The 26,183-nt window shown below is 34.5% G+C and overlaps 1 protein-coding gene across 12 annotated transcripts in view; it reads right to left on the bottom strand.

The window, feature by feature from the left end:
• The window catches only part of LOC134277178 (microtubule-associated protein 4-like), a 56,150-nt gene that overhangs the window by 12,739 nt on the left and 17,228 nt on the right, over nt 1-26,183 (bottom strand). For 6 of the 12 annotated variants that reach the window (XM_062759459.1, XM_062759466.1, XM_062759462.1 and 3 more), the window contains 11 exons: nt 19,208-19,522; nt 14,916-19,085; nt 13,334-13,401; nt 7,360-7,537; nt 6,962-7,068; nt 6,428-6,526; nt 6,052-6,066; nt 5,860-5,949; nt 5,085-5,174; nt 3,321-3,410; nt 2,991-3,080 (listed from right to left, as the gene is read on the bottom strand). In XM_062759459.1, the coding sequence (XP_062615443.1) occupies nt 2,991-3,080; nt 3,321-3,410; nt 5,085-5,174; nt 5,860-5,949; nt 6,052-6,066; nt 6,428-6,526; nt 6,962-7,068; nt 7,360-7,537; nt 13,334-13,401; nt 14,916-19,085; nt 19,208-19,522 (5,312 nt within the window). The remainder of the gene's footprint in view (nt 1-2,990; nt 3,081-3,320; nt 3,411-5,084; nt 5,175-5,859; nt 5,950-6,051; nt 6,067-6,427; nt 6,527-6,961; nt 7,069-7,359; nt 7,538-13,333; nt 13,402-14,915; nt 19,086-19,207; nt 19,523-26,183) is intronic. The other 6 variants (XM_062759467.1, XM_062759468.1, XM_062759464.1 and 3 more) reach the window with 6 other exon arrangements.

Raw genomic sequence — 26,183 nt, 5'->3', positions numbered from 1 at the left:
ATTATGGTGTTTCAAAAACATCAACACTCAACTTATGAAAAATCATGAACAATGAAATAATACTCTCAAATTTGCTCCACTGACCAAATGCAGCAGTAAATGTTCACAATCTAGCTAGGTGAACTTAATTTATATATAGGTCAATACACAATAAATCTTTCTTTTCTAATCCTATTTAATTCTTCCATCCAAATGCCTTAAAACTTTGGATGTGCTTTTACCTAGAAATAGGTGAAATGATTCTAATAAAGTACAAACAGAGGCGATTAAGGTATTAAGCTCATTTGACATGACCTGAACAATCAAATCAAGAGTCTAGCTGCAGATGAGACAATAGGGTATAGTTTTGAAAGACAATGCACACATAAGTTACGCAGCACTTTACTTAAGGCAGTCTGCACCAAGATCCAAAGATTGTCTGCCTTTACTTAAGGCAGTCTGCAGAAGATCCAGAGATTGTCTCCAGGATGAGATAAATTTCATAGCCTTGAAATCCTACGCCCTTGTCTTTAGGGGGTCGTTAATCTGATGTCATTTAAAGCCTCCGTTTCAATAGATCTGTCATGTTTTCAGGGCTGAAATCGGGGACTCTATCATCAACCTGTCATCAGTACTCAGCAAAAAAAAATCTCCACAATCAGTTCCTCAGAAAATGTCAATTAGTCAAAATATATCTAATCACTTGAAAACCATGCACGCTTTATTGAGGAAAAACAGCTGCTTCTCAAGGCACTTTCCTCTTATATGGCCACAGCTTTTCAGAATTTTAATAAGAGTCAAATTTTACAAGGCAATTTAATCCAATTCACAGGGGGATGGATTTATCAGTTCATGTTTAACTCCATATATGTGAAACCCAATCTCATTTTCAATATTTTCTCCCTATTTATCAGTCATAGGAAAAGTGGAAATCTTAGAACTTATCATTTCTGCGTAGCCATTTCCACTATCAGGTATCAATATTTGTATTTCTTTTCAGTCAGTAATGAATGGATAATGCACATACAATGACCACCACCCCAGATCGTACATAAATAAAGTTAACAATGTAATCAAACTCGCCGAAAAGAGAAAACAATAGCTAGTTTTTAAAAGCCGTGTTTTATCAGTCTTTGATAATGCTTCCAAATTTAACGTTATATGCGTAAATTCAATTCTTTCATTAGATGAAAAGGACCATGTTTTTCTTTTGTTAACCTTATGTCACTGATTAATTGTGTATTGAGGTAATCAATGATTTGGAACACAATCATATTGAATTTCACTCAAAAGAATGATTTAAATGTTCTTTTTTTTTTCAAAGACATATGACATACATCAATTTTCATTGCTGGCTGCCTGTAAACCACACATCTTTTTTTTCTTTTCAAAAAGGAGGATCAACATAGAAATAAGACCCATTTTTATTTGAAAACTTTCATTTTTATCACAATGTTTTGTTAAAAGATTTTTATATGTATATAACATATAGCAATTTTCTCAATACCTATATGTGCTGTTTTGTTCAAAAGAAGGATCAACCTAGAAATAAGACCCATTTTTATTTTTAAAAAAACTTTCACGTTTTTATCACAATACAGAAAAATAAATTGTGATTCATCAACAGAAAAACATATCCCCTTTATAAGCACTGGCAAGAGATCACCCAAGTAGTTTTCTACTAATCCCAAAATCTCTCAGAAATCCCAAGGGGATCTGGGTATAAGCCACTAGTGACATATCATCAATATTCCCTCTAAATTAAAAATAAGAACCAAAGACTCTTTCACAAGCAAAAACCTTTGGCAATGAGTGTTTATCTACGTCTTTGAATTAGACAAGACCACTGTCTTTTAAATACACATTATAGAGTCTGCAGATCTACCCTTTGTTTGCTTTGGTCTCTGACCCTTGTTTAATCATTGATTAAACTGCTCCTGCTGTTTTCAAACTTGGAAAATTTTCAGAAAGATCAAGAGAAAGACCAGTTGTAACTAAATGGTCCCACAATTTCCAGAATATGATTGCTTGAATGCATCTACAGTTTCTTTCCTTATGAAGATCATAAAAAATAAGAATTCTTGTATTTCTTAACATTTTTCAATTTTTATTTTGAATTTGATTACCAAGGTAATACCTTCAGCAACACTAAAAGATATAAATTGAATTTTTAATTTCATGATATTTTCAAAAGGAATCATTGTATAAAGAGTACATAGGATTTTGAAATTATGCTAAGTGATTCAATTTCAGTTTGTGAAAAGGAAAAAATTAAACTCGATCAGGATAACTGCATCTCTATGTATATAATCTCCATTGAAAGTATAGCTTTATATCTTTAAAGAACTGATTATAGACATACTGACAGATGAATGATGGACATTCTACCAATGCATTTAAAATCTCCTTTTGTTTCTGACAAGTGGAGTTAATTTTCTCCCCTTCAAATTAAAGGATCAAATTTGACAGCATTCTATATTTAAAAAATGCTTAACTCAAACACTTTAAAAATCTACCAAGGCCAAAAAAAAATCAATACAATATTTAATATTAGTTTTTCCTTTGTATCTGGAAATGGATTACTGACTACAAGTGTCTAGGTCAATGTCTTTTATGTAAGTTTCTCCCCTATGTAAAGTCTTGCTTAAAAGTTAAGCCAAAGAGAAACAACTCTTGATATAAAACTTCAGTCTGAATACTTATGACCATTTTAATCACCTGTTGAGCATAGACAAAGTGATTTAAAGTTTGCAACTATATCTATCTTTTAAATTAAAATAAAAGGGTTCTCATAAATGAGTTCATATTTTTTTTTTTTTTTTTGTTAAATCAAACATCTAGATGACTGGAGTTTCACTACAGTTTCATTACAATACAGGTACAGAGTTACATCAAAATTCCAAAAAAAAATTGACATTCTTGAAGGTGCAAATCTAGCTGTCGTCTGAGGAAGTACAAAACACCATACTTACCTTGATCTTAAATTTGACCTTGACCCAACCTTGACCTACCTTTTTTTCACCACCTCCTGGCTTGTGGTTTGTCTTGGATTCCACTCTAGGCTTGGCTTTATCTTTAAAGTCTAATTTTTGTGTCTCGATCTGTAAAGACATAAAAAAAATACTTCTTCACTGTCAGGCATTTTATAGTGGAAAAATAATTGCAATAATTGTAATCCTTAAATTAATTTATCCTAGACTAGAATTTCTCTTCAATTCATTGTGCCATTTTAGCAATTCCTCTGTTAGCAAAACCCTGTAAATTTAACATTTCAGAAAAAAATATCACACCCTCAGAAATACAATGCATATGTATGTCTAAATATGCTAACAATGCTTTACCTTTTTCTGGCCTCCCCCAGGTTTATGGGACATGTAATCAGTAGATCCAACCTTGGAGTGGGCCTTTACTTCCACTTTGTGACTCTCAATCTATAACGAATTTTATGAAAATATTACAATTATCATCATTTATTACTTCAATATTTTTATCTTTATTTGCCTTTTATCATCTGTGCCTTGGTCATCTGAAATTCTCAAACTGTGTTATTAATATTGCATGTTTAACCTCTATTAAAACAAATTAGACATTGCTGCAATCGTATCATGATCCATGTTTTCTCTCTAATAGTATTGTAAATTTTTAAGGTTTTCAATAATGACTGATTCTGACTTATCTTGTTTCTGTTTATATTTTATGTCATTTTAATGTAGTTAAAATGCACAAAATATACAGTAAAACTTAACAGAAATACAGGGTTCTAGAAAAATCACAACAGAATAAAAATGGAAATTGTCAGTTTTGGAAGAAACAAAAAATTACTGAACGGTCACCCAAAGCTACAAAGTAATAGCACCAATTGCAAGACACCCTTTACACATGAAAATATATCTAGCACATGTATAACAACAATTTAGTAACAACATTAAGACATCTTACGAGTACAAACACATTAGTACACCCCGCCACCTGTACATTTGGAAAATGGTACTTTCTGAGACATTTTGGTTTGTGCAGGAACATGAACTTTGAATTAACAAAATCTTTCCACCATTTGCATAGCTCTCCAGTATCATTTCCAGTTTCTTTCAATACCAATATCTATCTTACTTTAGATTAAATTTTGATGGTCCACGTAACAAGTGAAAATTTTGGAATAATTTTACAGACCACCTCTATTATTGTTATTTGTGCAAATCTAATATGATCTACTTAATCTTAATATAATCTACTTGTCCTTGACAAGACCATGAAGCACAAATTTCATTCATATCACAATGAATTTCTTTCATAAACATCATCATTATATGGATAGGAGTGCATATAATCAATCTCACAGACTCACATCTACTTTACAAAATCAACACAGGGTGATGGGAGGACGAGTTTAGTACAGTAAAACAGACAGACAGACATTCCGTACATGAACGTTACCACCCCCGGGTATATGGTCCATGTTAGCTAATGATCCAACTTTGGACTGAGCATTCCATGCAAGGGAGTCATTCACTATCTGAGTAGGCAGGCAAATGAGAGAGAGAAAAAAAATAAATGAAATAACAAAGAAGCAGCAAAATCAAAATATAACTGCAGTCACAAAGCTTTCAATTGACATTTTCCAGGAATTTTTGCATGCTTTAGTAGGATGAAATGAAGATTAAAATCATTGAGCATGCTTTAAAAGAGTCAAAATGAAATATTGTTAAGCTTATTAGTAAATGATATGAACTCAAATGAGTTAACAGCCTAAAGCATGCCCTCAAAATAATAGATTTTGATATTAAAATTCCTGTTTGTTGGTTATAACATACTGTATCAGTGGAAAATGACTACTGTAATGTGATTACTGATGTGAATAATTACTTTAGGTTAATGAAAATTGTGTATCTGAAAATTAGTGTCAATATTGTTTTAGCTGTATCAAATAGACATGTACTAAAAAACTTCTCTGACTACATTTTTAGAATCATATCATTCTATTAATATTTATACAAAAAAACTGAACCTAAAAAATTCCGAATAAAACAAACTGGCTATGCAGTTTATTCATGTTTATAAGTAAGAACAAAAAAACATGAGTGAACAAAAATGACGGAATGCCATACTTTCACATTACCGCCCCCTGGAACATGACTAGCATTGTCAAGGGATCCGATTTTCGAGGTAGTTTTCCATTCAACTTTCTCATCTACAATCTAAATTGAAAAAAATGAAGCAGAAAAACAATGAATGACCCATTTGAAAAAAATGACAAATGAAAAGCCTTCAAGATTCTACTGTTTCAGTAATTTTCTCTGAAAGCAAATGAAAAGGAAATTTTTTCTGGCAGAATTTCCTCTGTCATGATTTAGTAACATGCAGACAGAGAAAGCAGCAAGTGTTATAACAATGACATTAGTCATTTAACAGTCAAAGCTTTTACTATTTTTTATTTTTATTAACCAATAGAAATGCAAGTATTATAAACCAATGAAAATGCAAGGTGATAGAAAACTGCGTCTTCCCCTTCCTACAAACTGATATTTCTAATCCTTACAAAAATGCATTTTATAAGAGACAAGTGGGGAAGAATTTACATCAAGGAGTGGAACTAATCTTACGGTCACTGCAGTGATCTATTTATGGCAAAGATATTAACTTACTATGCTGCAGTGTTGTCTACGAGATTCAACTTTTATGGATGTTTAACTACACTGATAGTCTGTGGAATATTTCCATGAAAAAAAGATCCACCAGCAGATAAAACTTAATTTATGTCTTAATTAAAGAATAAATTAAAGATAAAGAATTCCTTTGATAGATAAATTAGTCTACCGAAGAGAAGCATTTTGCAATAAATTTGGTTTGGCCATACATTAAATTGGAAAAGCGATAGCATACTTTAACATTACCGCCGCCTGGCGAGTGCTTGGCATTTTCCAAGGAGCCTATTTTGGAATTCGTCTTCCAATCCAATTTCTGCGATAATATCTAAAGAAAAAGAAACAAAAGCAAGCCGTGTGCAAATTAATTAAGCCAAACACAGGCACTGGCAATCATGCTTTTTCTCTGGAACAGAAAATAGTACTCTACCTTTTTCACACCAGTCTGAAAATTCATTTAAAAATATTTCAAAACAGAACAGATATTTGCAGTTTTTATTTTAGTTTATAAGCCATTGAGTGCTCCAGCTCATTTCAGACCAAAAATAGACAAGATCCACTTTAAAAAGTTTTCTCCCTTCACTTCTAATTAGAGATAATCAAATAATTTAATATAATCAATTTGCATGGGAAAATGGAGCTTTCCCATCCATTAGATTAAAATTACAGCATTGATGCAAAAAATATAGTTTTTGCTTGACAATTTCTGCAGAAAATCCATATCCTAATAAAAGCCAACTTGAACATTGGACTCTGACATTTCACGAGATGTGTACTAAGCATTAGTATCAGCGTGAGTGAGTTACCTTTTTCTCGCCGCCTCCTGGCCTGTGGTCCATATTTGCTGTGGAGCCTACTTTACTTGTCACAGTGGAATAATCTTTCTTTTTACTGGCAATCTTCACCTGTAAAAAAAATCAACAAATGCATAAGGGATGCAGAATTTGATTTAGCTGACCTGAAGCAGAAAACAAGACACATTCAGTTTCAAATATGAGTCTGAGACTTGATTAAAATACTTCAGCAAACAGAAATGCAATGCCCATGGGCCACAATGTTCACCTGAGTCATCATTCTCTTTTAGTAAAATTAATCTATAACCTGGCTAAAAGATCAAACCTCTTATCACTTAAATTTGAATCCAGTATTTCAATTTGACTTTAGAGTTTATTATAAGGCATAATGTCAACTTCACAAATTGTGGATTTCTGTTTTCTGTAAGATTGCATGAGTAAAGGAAAAAATTTAATTAAAAGATGCATCAATGCTGGTCATATCTATTACTCCCCTTCATCATGTTTCCTTTTTTTTTTTTTTACCCCAGAAGCAGCACTACTCACTTGCCCCCCTCCTGGGGTATAACTGGCGTTCTGAAGAGAACCAATCTTTGATGTCACATTCTTCACGTTAGGGGCTGGTCCTTTAGGAGTGGTAGGTTTAGGTCTCGCTGAAAAACCAAATTTCATTTACAGCTAACACTCGAATATCAAAATAAAGGGCAGATTCTTTGAGAAATCTTTTGGTTTTGCAAAGGGAATTACTTAATCATTAAGACCCAAATTCTTTAATTATCATTGGCAAATCAGCTTGTTGAACTGCCATGTTGTATACACATGTACAATATGTGAAAAAATAATAAAATTCACTGCATTTGAAGACATGTGCAAAACTCAGAAAAGAAATAAGTAAATTTACTTAATGTACAGTTTTCTACACTGCATTTAACATGAATTCTTACGAGATTCCTTTCTAGGTGAAGTACTAGATCCTGGTGGAGTTTTGGCGCTAGCGTTGACTTTCGACGTGGCCTTGACCTGTACTTTCTGGTCGAAGATCTTGACCTGACCGCCCCCGGGTTTGTAGGACATATTCTTGGAGTCTATGCCATACTTCTTCTTTGAGGAGGCTGATGGAGTCTGAAAATTAAGGGTATCATCTGTTAGTTTTTAATTTTTTTTTTTCAAAATCAAAGTGACCATTCTGCACAGATATCTTGATAAACATCCAATGAAAACATAAAATAAATCTTTATGTTTCTGGGGGGGGGGGGGTAGAAAAATTCTCTTTCAGAAATTTCTGAGGGTCAAACAATTAAAATCATCCTAAACAAAGTCATATTAATTATGTTTTCAAATCTATTTAATATTACTTCTTTCAAAACAGTACAGACAAAATTCTATATTGTGTATCTATATATGCATGTCATAAAAAACCTGTTATTGGGAAGAATACTAGTATAGAATTCAAATTTTATTCAATACCTTTTACAGTCACGATTTAACTCTTGATCTTAGCAACCTTTGGGTCAAGCTATTGTACTTTCTAAATAGCATTGCTAAACAACTTGTCAAAAATATCTTCACTCAGGATCATACCCCTCTGATCACAAGCTAAAAATGAGCTTCCAACATTACAAATCTATAGCCCCCAAAACAAAGAAAGATGAATGGTTTTACAAGGGTTTTGACCAACAGGTATGTTGATTGCTTTACACCTTGAACTTGGAATGGAAAGGGTAAAATCCTTAATTTATTTCACTTCATTGAAAATAATCAAATGCTTTCTTATCCAGCATCTAGTGATTTGCACTCAATCATAAACTTATTTTATATTCCCTCAGAGAAACCCCTCAAGTTGTCAGTGTTTGTGTGAAACAGGTAGGTCAAGATACCAAGTGATTTTTACTGCTATCAAAAAGGTGTCATAAAAACTGTCTCTTTGATATTGTAAAATGTCAAATGCTCTCTAATGGATTGATATCAAAAGCCATGCATTCATAACAATGTTAACATAAACGTTTTTTGAAAAAAAACCTTTTGTATGAGTACATCCTATTCTGGTAACAGGAAATGTACACATGGTAGAGTAATGTTTTCTATGTTACACATAATGAAAATACATGTACAAATCTTAAGTACATGCATCAAGATGTATATTAAGATGCGCATCATCATCAGAGTCTGATGTTAGCCTAGTGATAGGGTGTAATGGTAGCCTAGTGATAGGGTGTAATGGTAGCCTAGCGGTAGGGTGTAATGGTAGCCTAGTGATAGGGTGTAATGGTAGCCTAGTGGTAAGGGTGTAATGGTAGCCCAGTGGTAAGGGTGTAGTGGTAGCCTAGTGGTAAGGGTGTAATGGTAGCCTAGTGGTAAGGGTGTAATGGTAGCCTAGTGGTAAGGGTGTAATGGTAGCCTAGTGGTAAGGGTGTAATAGTAGCCTAGTGGTAAGGGTGTAATAGTAGCCTAGAGGTAGGGTGTAATGGTGGCCTAGTGGTAGGGTGTAATGGTGGCCTAGTGGTAGGGTGTAATGGTGGCCTAGTGGTAGGGTGTAATGGTGGCCTAGTGGTAGGGTGTAATGGTGGCCTAGTGGTAGGGTGTAATGGTGGCCTAGTGGTAGGGTGTAATGGTAGCCTAGTGGTAAGGGTGTAATGGTAGCCTAGTGGTAGGGTGTTTACTCTGTGATTAAAAGTGAGCCTAGTTTGATTCTCATTCTCTTAGTCATGTCAAAACCTAAGATATAAACACAAATAGTGACTGTTTCATTGCCCAATGTTCATCATCAGGGGTCTTTTGCACAAGACCTGAAAAACCAAGGTCCTACATCATAGTAGCATGACTAAAGAACCCTCGCTGCATAATGGTCCTTAGTGTCAATTTTTAGGTTTCAATTCGAAGCCTTTTATCTGCATATGGTGATGTCTCTTTTTTATGAGTAATGAATTCTCAATTATGATGTTAAATAACAATCAATCAATCTATACAAAAAGTGTATTTTTTGCTACAGAATTTAATGTATTAAATAACCTTTGTCAACAAAATTTTAGTGGAAAACAGTACTGTAAGAAATCTTTTACAGCAGCTTCAGTGATAATTAACTTTTAAGTGTCATAAAACTAAATTATATTTCTCCCCACACAAACTCAAACACTAAAAGTATAAATTTAGAAGAGATAGCCCCCCCCCCCCAAAAAAAAATAAGTAAAATTTAGTGAAGAAAGAAGATATAATTGTCAATTTTTACCTGTTGGCTCATTTTCTGAATATCCAGCAGAAAAATCAATTAAGTGTTGACCACTTCACTTAAAAGTCACATAGCTTTGATATACACAACTTTGTAACTGATGGAAAGCAAATACAAATATTGTGTGGCAAGACACTTGAGAAAATCCTCATTATAAACTGTCAACAATACCTACAGGTAAACAATGCCCGCTTACTGATGAAACTTACTGTAAATAACCGTACATACCCTAATAAAATTCACTTCTATAAAAACATAGAAAAATTTAAAGATTTTCAATATAGTCTGACTTTCCAAAACATAAAATTTCACAAATATTCCAAAAGATTCAGATATATCAATATACCAATACCAACAGAAAGTACACCAATCTCCTAATAATTAAGATTATTTTGAATTTCCAACATTACAAGATGCTGATCTATTTCAGCCAAAACCACTTGGTCAGTGCATCCCCTCCTTGAAGGTCATTTCTTCTGGCTCTCACCCCAAAACAAAACCACTGACAAAAATACCTGTTAATTAATTGCTGGCTACAGCGCCAGTAGGTACATGTTTTGATTATGAATGTCAGAGTGTATTACTCTGTTTCTCATTGATTTCCTTTACTCCCCCCTCTCTCTCTCTCTCTTTCTCTCTCTATCTTTCCCAAGGCATAATTTTTAATCAGCTGTTTACAGTACAGATTCTGATTTTCCCTCTTGTATCATATGTACAATCAATACCAAATTACAGTCTAAATTGATGTAACTACATTCCAGTCTTTGACTAGTGAGGCTTACACAATAACTAAACAAGTCTGTAATTGTTAATAGCCATTCTCTGTAACCACTTAAACTTCGTTGCCACGCATGGTCACCGATTTTGATGAAACTTCACCCATGCTTAGTACTTGACACCAGAAACAAATATCAAACAAAATTTCGTTGCTATGTGTCTCGGTTGCTATGGCAACAGCCGGAAAAGTCTGGAAAAATCGAGATTTTCAGCCACTTTAAATCTTGACTGTGGCTTAATAAAAACTAGAAAAAGCAAACAAGTCATTCTCACAAAAACATGACACCTTGATGTCATTTATACTGTAAAGAAAATGTTTAGAATATATCTCTAAGTAAGTGGTAACCAAGGATACATTTGGAATACATTTAAAATGCTGAAATATGCTGAAAAACACTCCATAATCACTAATGGTAGGTGTTACATGCTCAAACTCAATCAACGACTTAAGAAAAACAATGAAAATGTTTAACCATAAGTATATAAGTATAAGCAACATTATTCTACAAATAACTTTTATGGTTGCCATGGTAACACAGTGTTACCATGCAAAACAAGTAACTAAGTTTGGGTTAATGCTACTGTCTTGAGGAAAAACATGAAAATTCAAGACTGGCTAATATGCATCCTCAGGACCTTAAAACACCAAAACCATAAGAAAAATTGGGTATAATTGCTACTTTGCAGTGTTACCATGGAAACAAAGTACCAGTGCTTAAACGTGAATTATTTTTCGCTGCATTAAGAATTAAATTGCCATATAAACAAGAAAAAAATTAAATGATCAGCTTGAATCATATTTATCTGTTAGAACTGAAGTTGAATATCATATATTGATAAAATTTGATGAAGAAAACAACACTGTTGCTATGGTTACCAAGAAGGGAAAATGTTCGATTTTGTGAACTTTATATTAATATTAAACCCTGTGTGCCAACTTCTTGCATCCACTTAGAGATTGGATGATAGTCAAAATTAAAAGTCAGGTAAGCTGTTAATAAATATCAATCATAAAAGTTTTGGGAATCTACATTTAAGGGTACGTATCCAAGGACAGAAAATATTTTTCAGGTTTTTAAGCATATATTTTCTGCTTATTTCCATAGCAACGCTCTATTTAAAGAATCTAAACTGAATTTTTTCAAATGGGAAAACTAGGAGCACACCAACATCTTCAAAAATTGATCATCAGTTATGAGGAAATGTGCTTTTTTAAAAGATAGGATCAGATTGAAACATACAGAGTGTTACTTTGAAGGCTCTCTGTGGTATAAAAACCTTGGCAACCATTGCCAACCAAAATGAAATGTCATATTTTGTTCTTGGTATATGTTTCAAGGCTCTTTTTTCTATTATTTGGTCACATTTCATCCTATAATTGCTTTTTATTTTTACGTGTATGACTTTATAAAATTCAATGAATTTTTTTTTTACTTTTGAATAGTTTGTTACCATAGTAACGTATGTAATAGTTAATTTACCAAACATGTTTATCATGCATTTGAGACATCTGACCTTCAACTTTTGGAAACAGTCATTGCCAATTGTTTGCTTTGCCGCTAATGTTAACTATGGGGCTCTAAACATGTTAAAAAATGCCATTTTTCGAACTTTAAGACATGTTGCCATGGTAACTATAAAACATAGCAACCAATTTTTGCCTGATTTCAGTTTAGGGTATCAAAGACTTTTATCACAGAGAGTTTGGAGAAATTCTGAGACTATGCGTGCCACAGCTCCTATATAAAAGTTCAAGTCATTACAGAGAATGGCTCTTAACTCTTTCATCCTACAATTCAGTGAATCCTACTTTTTTTTTGCCTGTTTTGCCTTTGTGCAAACAATTTCTCTATTTGCACAAAATATTTCTTACAGCATTTTTTCTTTTTTTGTTGTTGTTGTATCTGTCAACTGATCATCTGTGGAAAATAATTCATAATTGAAGCAAATATTCTTTCTATTTTGATGAACTCTATGTAGGTCAAGGGGGTAATTATTACATAGAGAGAACTCCCTGTTTTGGCAAACGGCCATTATACAACCCTGCATGCTCATTTATAGGATGGACTTATGTAAGTCAAAATTGTAAGAGGAAAGTTAAGTATATTATTCCCCTTCCTGTCATTTGGGGGGTGGGGGTGGGTAAATTGTTCTTCCATTAGTTCCTTAATCATTAAAAAATTAATTAACTTTTGGTCAAAAGACAAAACTGCAAGAAATCTATTAAAAAAAACATCAATTTCAGTTTGTATGAAAATTATGTGTCTAAAATCATTTATTAGGGTATATAAGGTATTCTAATTCTTCCCAGATGGCTGTAGAATAGGAATGACAGTTGACAAGGTAACCAGATGACACGATAGATGAAAATTAAATAGACAATTTAAACCACCTACTTCACTTATTTACAATCTCTACTAACAGTCAGAAACAGGATATCAACCCATGTACCCAGGGAAATGATTTGATATGAAGTTACTCATGAAATATTCATGTCTGTAACTAAAAAGATTTTTATAGTAAACTTTGTCGTTTCTTTTAAAATTAATGGAATCAATATATCATGAAAAAAGAAATTTTTGTCATTAAACTTTGCAATTTTAAGTTAACAAAATTCCTCTTCCTGTTTTATCAGAGATCAATATAATGCATAAGATTTCAATCGATAAGTCAGGGTGATATGTTTTGCATGGTATGATGTCTTTTTTGACCAATAATGAGAAAAATAAGTAAAATTCCTGTGAAATAAATACCAACAATTGAAATGATATTCAAAACATAACACCTTGGAATGCTGTTGGTGACATAAATGTATATTCATTACTGACATCTTGTTGACAGATGTCATAGTGTGTGTACAACTGGGGAGGGTGTGTGTGTATTGACAACAGCTTGCTTACTATGATATGACCTACCCTTTTTCCTGCCTTTTCCTCATCTGTACCACTTGCGGGTGAAGTTATACCATTAGCAGCTGGGGCATCTACAACATCAATGATACAACAATTTAGTCTCAATTTATACAGTAAACATGGTAAAGAACAATCAATCTTAACATTCTTATTCATTAGTTCCATTTATAAATGATAACATTGCCCATTATATGTATATATATTTTTACTTAAATTATCTCCTATTTTCCTTTTCTTCTTTTCTTAATCTCAAAAAAATTGTCACTTTATCAAAACAATGAAAATGTTCAGCAATGTTTGATATCAAATTGAATAATTGGCTGAAGAAGCAAATTCAAAACAAATTCTGGCCATGCCATGCATCCAAACTAAATTGAAAATCTAAATCTGGGAAGGATCAAAAGAGGATGCAAAGGAACAAAATCTACAATGCAAAAATGAAACGGGAAAAAGGTGACCATGCTCATTTCTGCTTGCTTAAATTGCAATAAATTTAAGATTAAAATTATTGCAGCAAGACTATATCTACATGCAAATCAGTGATAATCTACAGATGTGTTTAATGTATGAACAGATTTTGCTAAATGGAAAAACCAAGTTCATGTGTACAGTGTATTTTGCAAACATAATGTAAGATTTGTTTGAAATATTTGGAAAAAAGACAGAAATGAGATATTTAGTTTAAATTAAACCTTTGTGCAATGATTGAAAATAAAAATGTTAATTTTGTGAAATCTAGTACAAACAAAAAAGTGTATCTCATTTTTAATAGTTAAACAAAACACTTCTACAAGATAAGTTTGTTCCATACTGTATAGGAAGAAATGAAGTTAAATTAAAGCAAGTTGATTACATGTTTTAAATTAGGAATTTTAGGAAAAACTGGAACAGGAAGAGCAGAACTCCAGTAATGTATGAACTCTAAAAAAACTATTATTTTTTTTTTCTATCAAACCAAACATACCATAAAATTATGAATAAATGACTTGTCAACTGAAAGAAAAGAATTTAAAAAAATATCAAAAGCATTCACAAAGAATTTACTACACTATAAAAACACAAGGCACAAGATTGCAATATCTCTCATCTGAAGTCAATAGGAGTTACCTCCCTTAGAATGAACTCTTCATCATGCAGAACAAAAAGCCAAAGCAGCTGCACGAAGCAATCCAACAAAATATGCACAAAGAAAAAATGTATTCTACTGAGTTTTCTAATATCTACATGCTTTTATCTGACAGCATTAATTTATTAATTAATTTACATAATTAATGATGTTAGATATTGCGACCTTTTTTTTAAATTCAACATACCACATACTCTATCAAAGGCACCATTGTCAATTGTCAAACTTATCACATTAAAAATATGCAGGCAAAATGAAAGAAAAAAAATATCTAAAAAAAAAGAAAATAAAGCATTACATTTTACAAGACAGTTCAAACAGGGAGAAATCCATTCAACTGTCCTATAAAACATGGGCCATAATGCACAGTCCAGTCTTTTTTTTTATGTGGATGAATATAAGCAGTAAGGGTGATTTTTTTTGAGTGCTAGCCAGACCACAAGCTTACAAAATATAAACCTTTTCTGGGCTGGAGAAGTCTGGTGGGTCTTGCGTTCCTTGTGGTAGTGGTTGCTTGGCCTCGCATTGGACTCGGGCTGAGTTTCCTATGAGCCCCAGGCCTAGGAGTGGACTTGGAACGTGAAATTAATGATTCCTTAACGTCTGGCGTGGACACATCCTTGGGTTTTCGTGGTACCCTAGCCTGACGAGTTGCAGACTGACTCCGCCTTGTGACATCTCCCTTCTCGGGAGATGGAAGTTTGGAGTCGGTCTGTTTAAGTAGCTCAGATCTTTTCACAGTTTTACGAGCTAGACTAGCACTTGTATCCTGGGTTAGACGACTAGTGATATGACTATATTTATTGTCCTTAACAGGTGCTTTTTCAGTCTCTGTTTTAGCACTTGTTGGTTTACTTTCAACTTTTGCAGGGGCTTTTGCTTTGGGTTTTGGCTTTTCTTTTTTCTCTTTGACTTCCTTTTTAATGTCTTTACTTACTGAGACATTCTTTTTATCCTTTTCAGTTTTGGTAACTTGTTTAGGCTCCTTCAACACCTTCTCTTTCTTTTTAACCTCATCTGTTTTGACTATCAGTTCTGCTTTCTCCTCTTTCTCTGGGGCTGTTTCTTTCTCTACAGCCACCTCCTTCGGCTTTTCTTCAGCCACTTCAGCCTTTTCTGGTGGAGGCTCAGCAACAGGACTTTCTTCAGATTTTTCAACTGAAGGTTCTTCAACAGCACTCTCCTCTGTTCTCTCTGTAGATGGCTCTTCAGTTGAAATGTCTGGAATACACTCTTCCACTGCAGACTCTTCCACTGCAGTCTCTGTTTTTTCTATGGAAGGTTCTACACTAGATGCATCCTCTACACTCTCTAGAATTTGCTCTGATTTTTCTGGAACACTGTCTTCGAAACCACTTTCAGTTTTCTCAGTATATGATTCTTCAACTGAGATATCCTCTGTTCTCTGCATGCTTTCAACTGTATCAATAGCATCATTTAGAACATTTTCCACCATGTTCTGTGCCGTCTGCCTCTGTAGCCTTGTTTCCTCATCCATGTATCCTATACTTGTGCTTCTCAATGACTCCTCTGTCTGAGACTCAGTATAGCTTTCAGTAAGGGACTCGTCCACAACATTTGCTCCTGAAGTTTCAGAAGTTTGCTCCTCCTCATATGGTTCAGATTCCTCCTCCCTGTATTTAGCCTCTTGCTCCTCCAACATAGATTTCGATATGGTGTCTTCAGGAAACCTGTCCTCCAATTTTTCATCCTCATCAAGAACTATGGATCCCTCCATCATGGATCCAGTCATGACATTCATTTTCTGGGAGGCTTGACTGTCTTCTGATGTATTTGTATCTTCCATTGTTGATCCGGAGTGTTCAGCTGGGATTTCTTGATTTTCGAAAGTTTCTCCTTCACCCATAACAATGGAATCTTCCATCATAGACCTTGACATGGCATCCTGTTGCTGTGGCAAATCATCAATGGTCTGACCTTCATCCATTATCAAAGAACCTTCCATTGCAGACCCTGCCTGCTCTGTGGGAAGATCCTCAACAGTTTGGCCTTTATCCATTACGAAAGAACCTTCCATGACTGAAGTATGTTCAGCTGGAAGATCATCTATTGTCTGTCCTTCATCCATTATCAGTGATCCTTCCATTGCATTGCCACTCATAGGGGGTGCAATTTCATCTTCAGGACTCTCTTCAAACTGAGCTTCTTCTGCTGGCTTGGCATCCTCAATTGTTTCTCCTTCTTCTAATATTAGAGAACCCTCCATCATGGCCTTACTTGATTCTGTAAGAGCATGATCTTCAACTGTCTGCCCTTCATCTAATATAAGAGAACCTTCCATTGCACTACCACTCATAGAGGGTGCAGTTTCTTTTTCAGGACTCTCTTCAAACTTAGCTTCTTCTGCAGGCTTGGCATCTTCAATTGTTTCTCCTTCGTCTAATATTAGAGAACCCTCCATCATGGCCTTACTTGATTCTGTAAGAACATGTTCTTCAACTGTCTGCCCCTCCTCCAGGACCATTGATCCTGTCATGGCATCAGGTGGGGGTGCAGAAATTTCTGGTTCATCCACTTTAATCTCCAACTGCTCATCTTCTGCCTCAACTAAGGGTTCTTTGTTGTGGAACAAGGGATCACAGACTTCTTGGGGCACCTCACTCCTTGGTGAAGCCATTTTAATCATCTGGTCAGGATCTGGGGTGATGGACCTTTCTTCCATGTCTGATCCCTCACTCTCAATGAATGTATCAGCTTTATGTGGCTGCTCTTCAGGTGGCTCTTGATCAAGTTCTTCAAAGTCAGGTGGTTTATCCACAATTATAGTACCTTCTATTCTAGATGCAATTTCTTCTTCAGAAATATCTATTTGATCACTTTGTTGTGGTATTTCCATTTGTCTCTCGTTTGTATCAAAGCCCATGTTTTCCATTTTATTCATTTGCACTTCACTCTCTTGTTGTTCTATAAAGTCCTCAACATCTTGTTGATCATATTCCTCTCTCTCCATATCTTGCTCTCTTTCATCGGGATAATAGTCATCTTTTGGTTCCCCATTGTCACCATTGCTGAAATTGCTTTCCTCCTCATCCATCCTATCATCTCCCATCTCTGCATACTGAGACCCAAACTCACTCACATTACTCTGGATTTCTATCTCACCCTCCTCACTCTCACCCATATCAAGCAATTTTGGAGTTTCAACAGGGATTTCTGCAGGAGGTTCCTGCATGGTGGTTAGAATCACATCTGGAACCTGACTTTTGCTTTCCTCTACTTCTGGAGGTTTATCTTCCACTGTAATTTCATCCACATCCACTTCCTCTTGTGTTATTTCATCATTTTCAATGTATTTTTCATTCTCATCTTCCTTGAATTCTGAAAGTCTTTCTCCAGTTTTGACATCTTCCTGATCATAAACAGTATCTTTAATAACATGATGCTCATCAGCACTAGGTGGGGGAATAACATTTTGAATGTCTCTCTCTTCACTAATTTCTCTCTCAGCCTCAAAGCTCTCTTGTTCCTCATAAGTATATTGATCCTCCTTTTCATTGTTTTGAATGTCCTGCTCCTTCACATCACTTTCACTCAAACCAAACTCCTTAACAGATTCATCCCCTTGAAGTTTATCATCAACTACAAAGGCCTCTCTTTTACCTGCATCTCTTTCATCTGAACCAACCTCTCTCTCCTCTTTCATTCTCATCTCAACCTCATCCAGTGGAACTTCCTCTCTCTCCTCACTCACTCTCTGATCTTCATGGCCATTGTCTGCCTCATTTGCCTCACTCAGCTTTTCATCCCTTTTCTCCTCAGTGGTGACATCTGATTCTGTCATATGAGAAACTTTCTGTGTATCTGCCACTTGTGTGACTTCTGTTTGGGTTGTAGGTGCTGTTTGAGCAGCAACATTCTCCATGTCTTCTGACACTTGTTGCTCTTCACTCGATCTTGCCTCTCCATCATAGTCTGAGGCTACCTCTCGCTCCTCACTTGCCCTGTAGCTGTCAGGACCATCATATTCCTCATCATCAGTATAATCTTCCTCATCTGAATAGACAACACCCTCTTCATCATCCTGTCCTTCTTGATATTCCATTTGTTCTCCACCTTCTTCCTCACCATATGAACCATCAGAACCATCATCATAGTATTCCTCACCATCTTCTCCACCATACTCTTCCTCCTCAGTTTGTTGTTGAGGCTGAGGGGCACCATGTTGCTCCTCTTTGACTTCCTCCTCCTCTTCTGAGACCTCTGGTTCAGGTTCCTCAACACATGAACACACTCCTGGTACAATTTGTTCATCGAAAGAATTTCTCTCATGGGATGAGACATGCTGATATGCACTTTGATCCTCCTGGGACGTAGGCACAGATTCCTCCTCTTGAGCAAGATTTGATTCTCTCATATCATGAGGAACATTAGAAAGACTAGGGTTCATATTTTGTGAATGGGCAAACTCATCCACATTTTGCGAAAGACTTTTTTCTGGTTCATTATCACATTGACATTCCATTTCAGAAGCACCTTGATCTTGGTCAAAATTATCCATTGAGCCTTCAACACTAACACCCATACCTTGCGGTAAAGATTGCCTTCCTTCAGAGGAGGGTAAATCTGTGTGTCCAACATCCATTGAAAATGGGTCTATATGCCCTTCACCTTCAAAATGAGATCAATTTCATGAAAACATGTCACAGGTCTACATTAAAAACATGGATTTGTACAATTATACAACCATCCACTTCATCAAAAGATATAAATTTTATATAAATTATTCATACCTTTGGAAGGAGGAGCAGGTGATGATGCCTGGTCTTTTCCACTAAAATCTATTAACACTCCATCATTTGCTGGAGGTTGTGGGTCAGGGGCAGCGGCCATGTTTTCACCAGAGGGCACTGTCTGGTCACTTGTTTCCAAACCTAATAAATCACTATGTTGACCTGAAGGTTCAAAGGGACTAGCATTGGGGTCTAATCCTGAGGCAGCTTTGCCTGCAGGGACAGGTTGAAACTGAGCCTCAAAGTCATCCATTTTCTGTGGTGAATTCATTCCATCGCCATTCATATATTCCACTCCATTAGTTTGTTTTACACCTGCAGGGAGAAAGAAATTGTAAATCAATAACAATACATTTAAAGAAAGCAGATGAAATAACAGGTTCAAATGCAATTTCCATAAGTTACAAGCAAATTCAATAAGTTAATGTCTGCTAGTTAAGCTGTGTAGTAGATAAATGTTTCAATGTCTACCCATTGATAAAAATTCCAACAATATGAAATAATCAACTTGAAAATCAATAACATATAAAATCGTTTTTTTCAAAGTCTTAAAGATATTATATCATGCCAAAATATTGATTAGTATCTTTGACACGTCACACTGAAAATCCCAGTATATATTTTTTTTTAAATGAAATGGCATTTTGTTTGATAATTCTGAAATTGTCCTTCATTTGTGTAAGGGAGAAGCACAGCACCACACAGTATGCAGTACATATAAATTGATAAATAGCACCTTTAGCTGTATAAAAAACATAGGTAATCAGAGATTACAGAGCTCACCTCAACGAATGTTGTCTTTAAGTAAGGCAAAGTCACACAATTAACCATGTACATTCCAAAGATGAAAATATTTAAGCAATTTTAATCTGAATTTGAAATAGAACAACATAAAAAATTTAAACTAGTTCTTCTTCATGAAAATGTAATTAAAATCCAGCATCTGAAGCAAATTTGAGAGTTTTCATCTCTTGATGCAACATTTGTGCAAGTTTGGTTTATACAATGTTATATAAGCCTTATAGTTTTTTGGTAATAGACCTGCACCCATAACTTTTACCTGGTCTATTATCTGAAAATATATGTCGAATTCAGCATCTGAAGCAAGTCCATTAGTGTGCATCCTAAGATGTATCATCCATGCAAGTTTGCTCATTAAAGGGCTCATAGTTAATTGGAAATGAAACATGCATCAAAAACTAACATTTTCATTCAGCAACAAAAAGTAGGTCAGATTCAGCATCCGAAGCAAGCCCAGTAGTATGCATTTATATGCATCATCCAAGCAAGTTTGGTCATTAAAGAACTCATAGTTACTTGGAAATGAATCATGCACCAAAATCTTTAACCTATTCACTCAACTGGAAAATGTAGGTCAGATATTGTTTAGTATATACATCAATATATGTATAATCCATGCTAGTTTAGCCAACATAGGGCTTATAGTTACTTGGAAATGAAACCTGCACCAAAAACTTTAACCTGTTCACTCAACCAGAAAATATAGCACCTGAAGCAAGCCCTTGCATCCTTTATCATGCAAATAGGGCTTACAGTTACTTGGAAATGAAACCTACACCAAAAACTTTAACCTGTTCACTCAACCAGAAAATGTAGGTCAGATTCAGCATCCAAAGCAAGCCCAGTAGTATGCATCCTTAGATGTATCATCCATGCAAGTTGGGTCAAGACAGGGCTTATAGTTACTTAGAAATGAAACCTGCACTAAAAATTTAACCTGTTCACTCAACTGGAAAATGTAGGTCAGATTCACACACAGTATGCATCCGTAGATGTATCATCCATGCAAGTTTGGTCAACATAGGGTTTATAGTTACTTGGAAATGAAACCTGCACCAAAAACTTTAACCTGTTCACTCAACCGTTTAGGTCAAAAGCCTGGTAATAAATCCATGCAAGTTTGGTCAATATAGGTCTTATAGTTCCTTGGAAATGAAACCTACACCAAAAACTGCACCAAAAATGTAAACCTGCTCCAAAAACATTAACCTGGACATTCCTTTGCTGAAATTGCAGCATCTGAAACTTTGACTGGTACAATGAAACACACTAGAACCATCTTCCATGCATGTCTAATCAATATAGGACATAGAAGTTCTTAAAAAGAAAACTGCTCCAAAAAACTTAACCTTAACCTGGGATGCCGACGCCGACACCGACGCCGACACCGACGACGACGCCGACACCGACGCCGAGGGTATTACATAAGCTCCCCCAACTTCGTTGAGGTGAGCTAATAAAATGAATAAGACCAATTACAGGTATGAGTGTCTGGACAAGTCATTGACCAGCAGCTAACATCAAGATTCTAGCGATTCCATTAAATTGGGATCTAAACAAGTCCAATCTAGCAATAAGACACTGGGAAATGATACTGCAAGCAGGAAAGGCCAGTAGTAATGAAAAATCTCCACTTCATTTGATCGGACATCTAAAGGTTCAAATTGTGGTCAGAAAATTTGTTGTTATTGGGAATTACAAATGATTCCAATAAACTAATACATGCAATTACCAGATGAACTATCCAATTCACCAATGACATCTGTAATTGTTCAGGCTAAAAACACAAATGAAAGCAAATCTCTCTTTGAAATCCCTCTTGACACAAAATGGTGTAGATCGTGTTTTTGTAACAGACTCTGAAACACCATCTAGTCATGCAGGGTCAAATTTACTTCTGTAATTACATGTATTGCAAATAATTGTCATCCACATACCTTGTCAATCCATATTTTTTCGTCTTTTTTTTTTTTTCAACTGATCAGTCAAATCAATACTTGCCCATTTCCATTTCTCATATACACAAACAAAAGTCAATACCAATAACATTATCTTTACACATATACTCAGATTCTTATGAGCAAAATTATGGATATATATTTAGCAGGAAGGGAAGTAAAACCATCCAATATAAACCCTAATTGATTCTGGCACCAGTTTTACGATGAGACTGACTCGAATCAATATAGTAATGTTGCAAATCATTGACCAAAAAAGTGTCCTGAAGGAATTGTGGGAAACAAAACATGCTTCATGTAGCCTGCAAATTGTAAATGAAAGTTCTCACCTCTGAGAAAATTGCAATTTTCACCATAAAAAAGCTCATTTTTTTGCTTGACATTATTGAATTTTTGCCTAATATTGAAGAAGGAATATCAAGGAGCATCTTATTGGTACAAATCCCCTAACAAGTATTGGTAACTGGAAACTTTTATTGTTTCCACGACCACGGAAAATACATGTACTTGATCCACTTTCTTCTCTTTATACCAGGTATATATTTTTCTTTTTAAGCCCATATGAAATTTTGTTCTTTGATGTCGAGAAAATGTCATCCTTTGATAGTTTTATAAAAAAGGTCATCTTTTGAAATACTACAATTTTTTACCACTGCCTTATATTATGTGCCCTTGTGACACTAAATTGACCTTTGCCCTCAACGTATGACCTTAATCCTTGACCTAACTTGAGCCCTCATTCATTTTTGATCATGGATGATGACTAAAGCTAATAACAAGCATGTAGACAACAGAGACCTACCAGTATAACAAAATGATTTTCAATCACTAACGTTTCTCATACAAATGCTGCATTGCATGAATATTATTTTAAGGTTATGATCAATAGGTATCTATCAATCTCTTAAGAATACTTTCAGGTATCAATTTTCACAAAGCTGACTGTACAACTTTTACAGAATCTTCTATTCCAGTGGGATGATGCAGTATTACATGACCAGTTTGAGACTTCATTTAAAGCTAAGGTTCTTTATTAGATTTATACACAGTAATAAAATTACATAATGGAATGGGGCTTTATCTCACTTTGGAATTAAGTTTCAACTGTAATGGACGTGATCTAATTATAAAGAAATAAGAGTTTCGAAAAAAACTTTTAAATATCAATAAAATACACATTCAGCAAGTTTTAATCATCTTTAACCTTACTAGAAAATGAGGGACCATAAGATTATCCCCATTTCTTGTATCTTCACCTTACATCACCCCCACAAAATGGTCAACCAACCTAGACAACCAGTGTAATTATAGCTATGGTGGGAATTCACCAAAATCAATATGTCTGGTTGTCTTAATCTCAGGCCAGTTCACAATACAATACAATTATCCTATTGTAACATCTTCTAGAATAGAATGCGGAAGTCTGCAGCAGCAATGAGCATAAAATTGTGGACTTTGAATGATCATTGCAAATGTCTGTAAATGGGGCTTAAGTACATAAATGCGTCCCATGAAAATAAAATGTCCATTAGATGGTTAAATTAATGAATGTAAATAACATTTTTTGCTTTGACTTTATTATGAGAGGCTTCAAATGGATGTCCAAGAAAAAAGTCCATTCTTGATTTTATATTTACACTACCGTATAATCCCTTTTAACTGCCCCAGCTCCTATAAGTGTACCCTTAAGTCTTTTTCAATTGTCAGGAAATGCGGGCCCCCTGTCCAGTGATTAATTAAAACCATCTAGAATCATATCAAAAGTCTGCCAAAATTTGAAGAAAGTGAAAATGAAACCTATCTATAATCCAATTTCTTGGTGAAAATGAATCATTTAGCTTAATTTGCCAATGGGTGGATATCTTCACTTAAAGTAAAATTAAACATTATTTTAGTGGTTCTTTGAATTTTTTTTTTTTCAAAGATTATTTGAAGTTAAAATATAACATTAAATATCATAAAGAGAATACTAGAATAACTGCCCCCCCCCCTTTGCAATTTTCTAAGTGCCCAGGGCAGTTTATAGGGATTATACAGTAACACACAGTTACAGCAAGCACATGATGAATTCATGCATACACATTGGAGTGAGCATGTTTGACTGTCATGCTAGGATACTTTATCTTGAAAAGGAAATCCAAAATATTATACATCCTACTGCATGAATTTACTTTATCTACTCAAATAGGGAAGGGTGGAGGCTTATTTTTATAGGTGGGGGTTTTTAAGACATGCAGACATAAAGAATTTTGGGACCACCCAGAAACACAGTCCTATAGATGGATGTAAATATTCACAAGTAATTTTATACTAGGAAAATAAGATAGGACCTACATGTAATATAATTTTGATCTATGAAATATTCCCTTAACATGCAAATTATCTTTCTCGGTTTTTGCTATCAGTCTGCATTGATAAATATTACCATTCAAAAGTACAATTTTTCTTTATCTAACACAAACAAGGAAAAATTTGATAATTCATATGCATTCATGTTTTCTCTCTAAAAGTTGGCTGAACTTCCATTGAAAAATTGCACAGTGAAAGAATCTTCTTAATTATTCTACTTTTTAGATTAAAGCTCCCTGTAAAAATCAGATATAAGATTTTAATCAATAATCATGTTTTCTTACAATGAATCGTTGGAATGCAGTATTTTGTATCAATAGCTGGCACACATAACTGCTAAAGCCACCTGGCGTTATGAATAATAAATACTGATGTGCCTGAAATACTTCAAATTCTCCAATGTTGCAGGACTAAAAATATTTTTTCTAAATAAACAAAAATTCTACCATTATCCAATTTAAATATTAGAAGCCAATTTTGTGAAAAATCTCTCTCTTATCTAGTGTCTTTTATTCCCCACAAAGTTGCATGGAAGAAAAACATTTTCTGTTGAACTAGCAGTCTTAATAATGCTTAAGTATTCTAAATTGAAAATCTAATTAGCAAATACTGCAGATGATTTCATCAGAAGTTAAATTAAAGAATACAAAAAAATCAATTAAATCAATTAACTGGGAAAATATTACGTAATAACTGCCTTGGTGATGCATGCATATTCCCTATTGTGCACTGCTATGACAATATTAACTTCTGCATAATCTTCAACCACTATGTCAACATGCACATTATGTGTACATATCACTCGAACAGAAATCATTCATTTTCCTGAAATTATTTCCGGATTCTGTAATGCAAGCAATAAAGCTGTCCTTATACAACAAGAAATCCTGTAAATTCATCAATTTAAGCCTGAACTTTTCCATATAGTTTTTATCTCTTCTTCCCGCCTAAATGATATCGACTTACTAGTATAGCATATCGTATTAATATTTTTTAATCTTCTCCTTCCCACATTGATTTACAAGTCTGGGGAAGAGGAATTCCATACAGTTGAATTTCATTATCCCGAACTCTGATATCTTGAATACCGTCGATATATCAAAGTGATTTGAAAGTCCAAACAATTTTGATGTAATACAGTCCCTCACTATCTCAAACCCTCAGGTATTTCAAAGTTTTATCTTTAGTCCATCAAGTCGAGGTTAGGCTGTATTTCAGAACAGAAGCCTCAGGGATTGGGAAAGACATTTTTGACAGTTATTGTTGCAGTTCCTTCCCTTTGCATGATAAACTAAAAGAAATTAAAAAGTTGATTTTCTAAATAGTTAATACTATATGTGTGTATTTAAAAATTCCCTTTAATTTTAACTTTTTTGGTAGTTTCTGAAAAGTGCTCACAGATTTTTAAAAAAAGTAATGCCACCAGCTTTTCAGTATTTCAAAATTATCTTCTCTTGAATGAGGGTGTGGCCCCCCAATTGAACAAACATGAATTCCCTTCACCTAAGGATGCTTTGTTGTAAGTTTGGCTGAAATTGGTCCAGTGGTTCTAGAGAAGATATAAAAAATGTGAAAAGTATTAAGACAAATGGATGAAAAGGCAGACGGACTACAGACAAAATAATATAAGATCAGAAAAGCTCACTTGAGCTTTCAGATCAGGTTAGCTTAAAAAGAAAGTTTTAAAATACACATCTGTTTAAAAATGATTGTTCTTTACCAAAGTCTTAAAAACTCAAAGAAAGTGCAATAACCCAACCGCACTTTAAAGCTTTAAGTTTACAGTTATTTAGGAGAACTGCAGACAGAGGAGAAATATGAGAAAGCCTCCAATTATTACCACCATAGGAACAAAACTGAAAACCTTG

The sequence above is a fragment of the Saccostrea cucullata genome, unplaced genomic scaffold, assembly GCF_032062105.1.
Source record: "Saccostrea cucullata isolate Sc308-1 unplaced genomic scaffold, CSIRO_AGI_Scuc_v1 ctg107, whole genome shotgun sequence".
NCBI classification, from domain to species: domain Eukaryota; kingdom Metazoa; phylum Mollusca; class Bivalvia; order Ostreida; family Ostreidae; genus Saccostrea; species Saccostrea cuccullata.
Note: the sequence above shows the minus strand (reverse complement) of the source record. Positions and strands in the feature narration are given on the sequence as shown.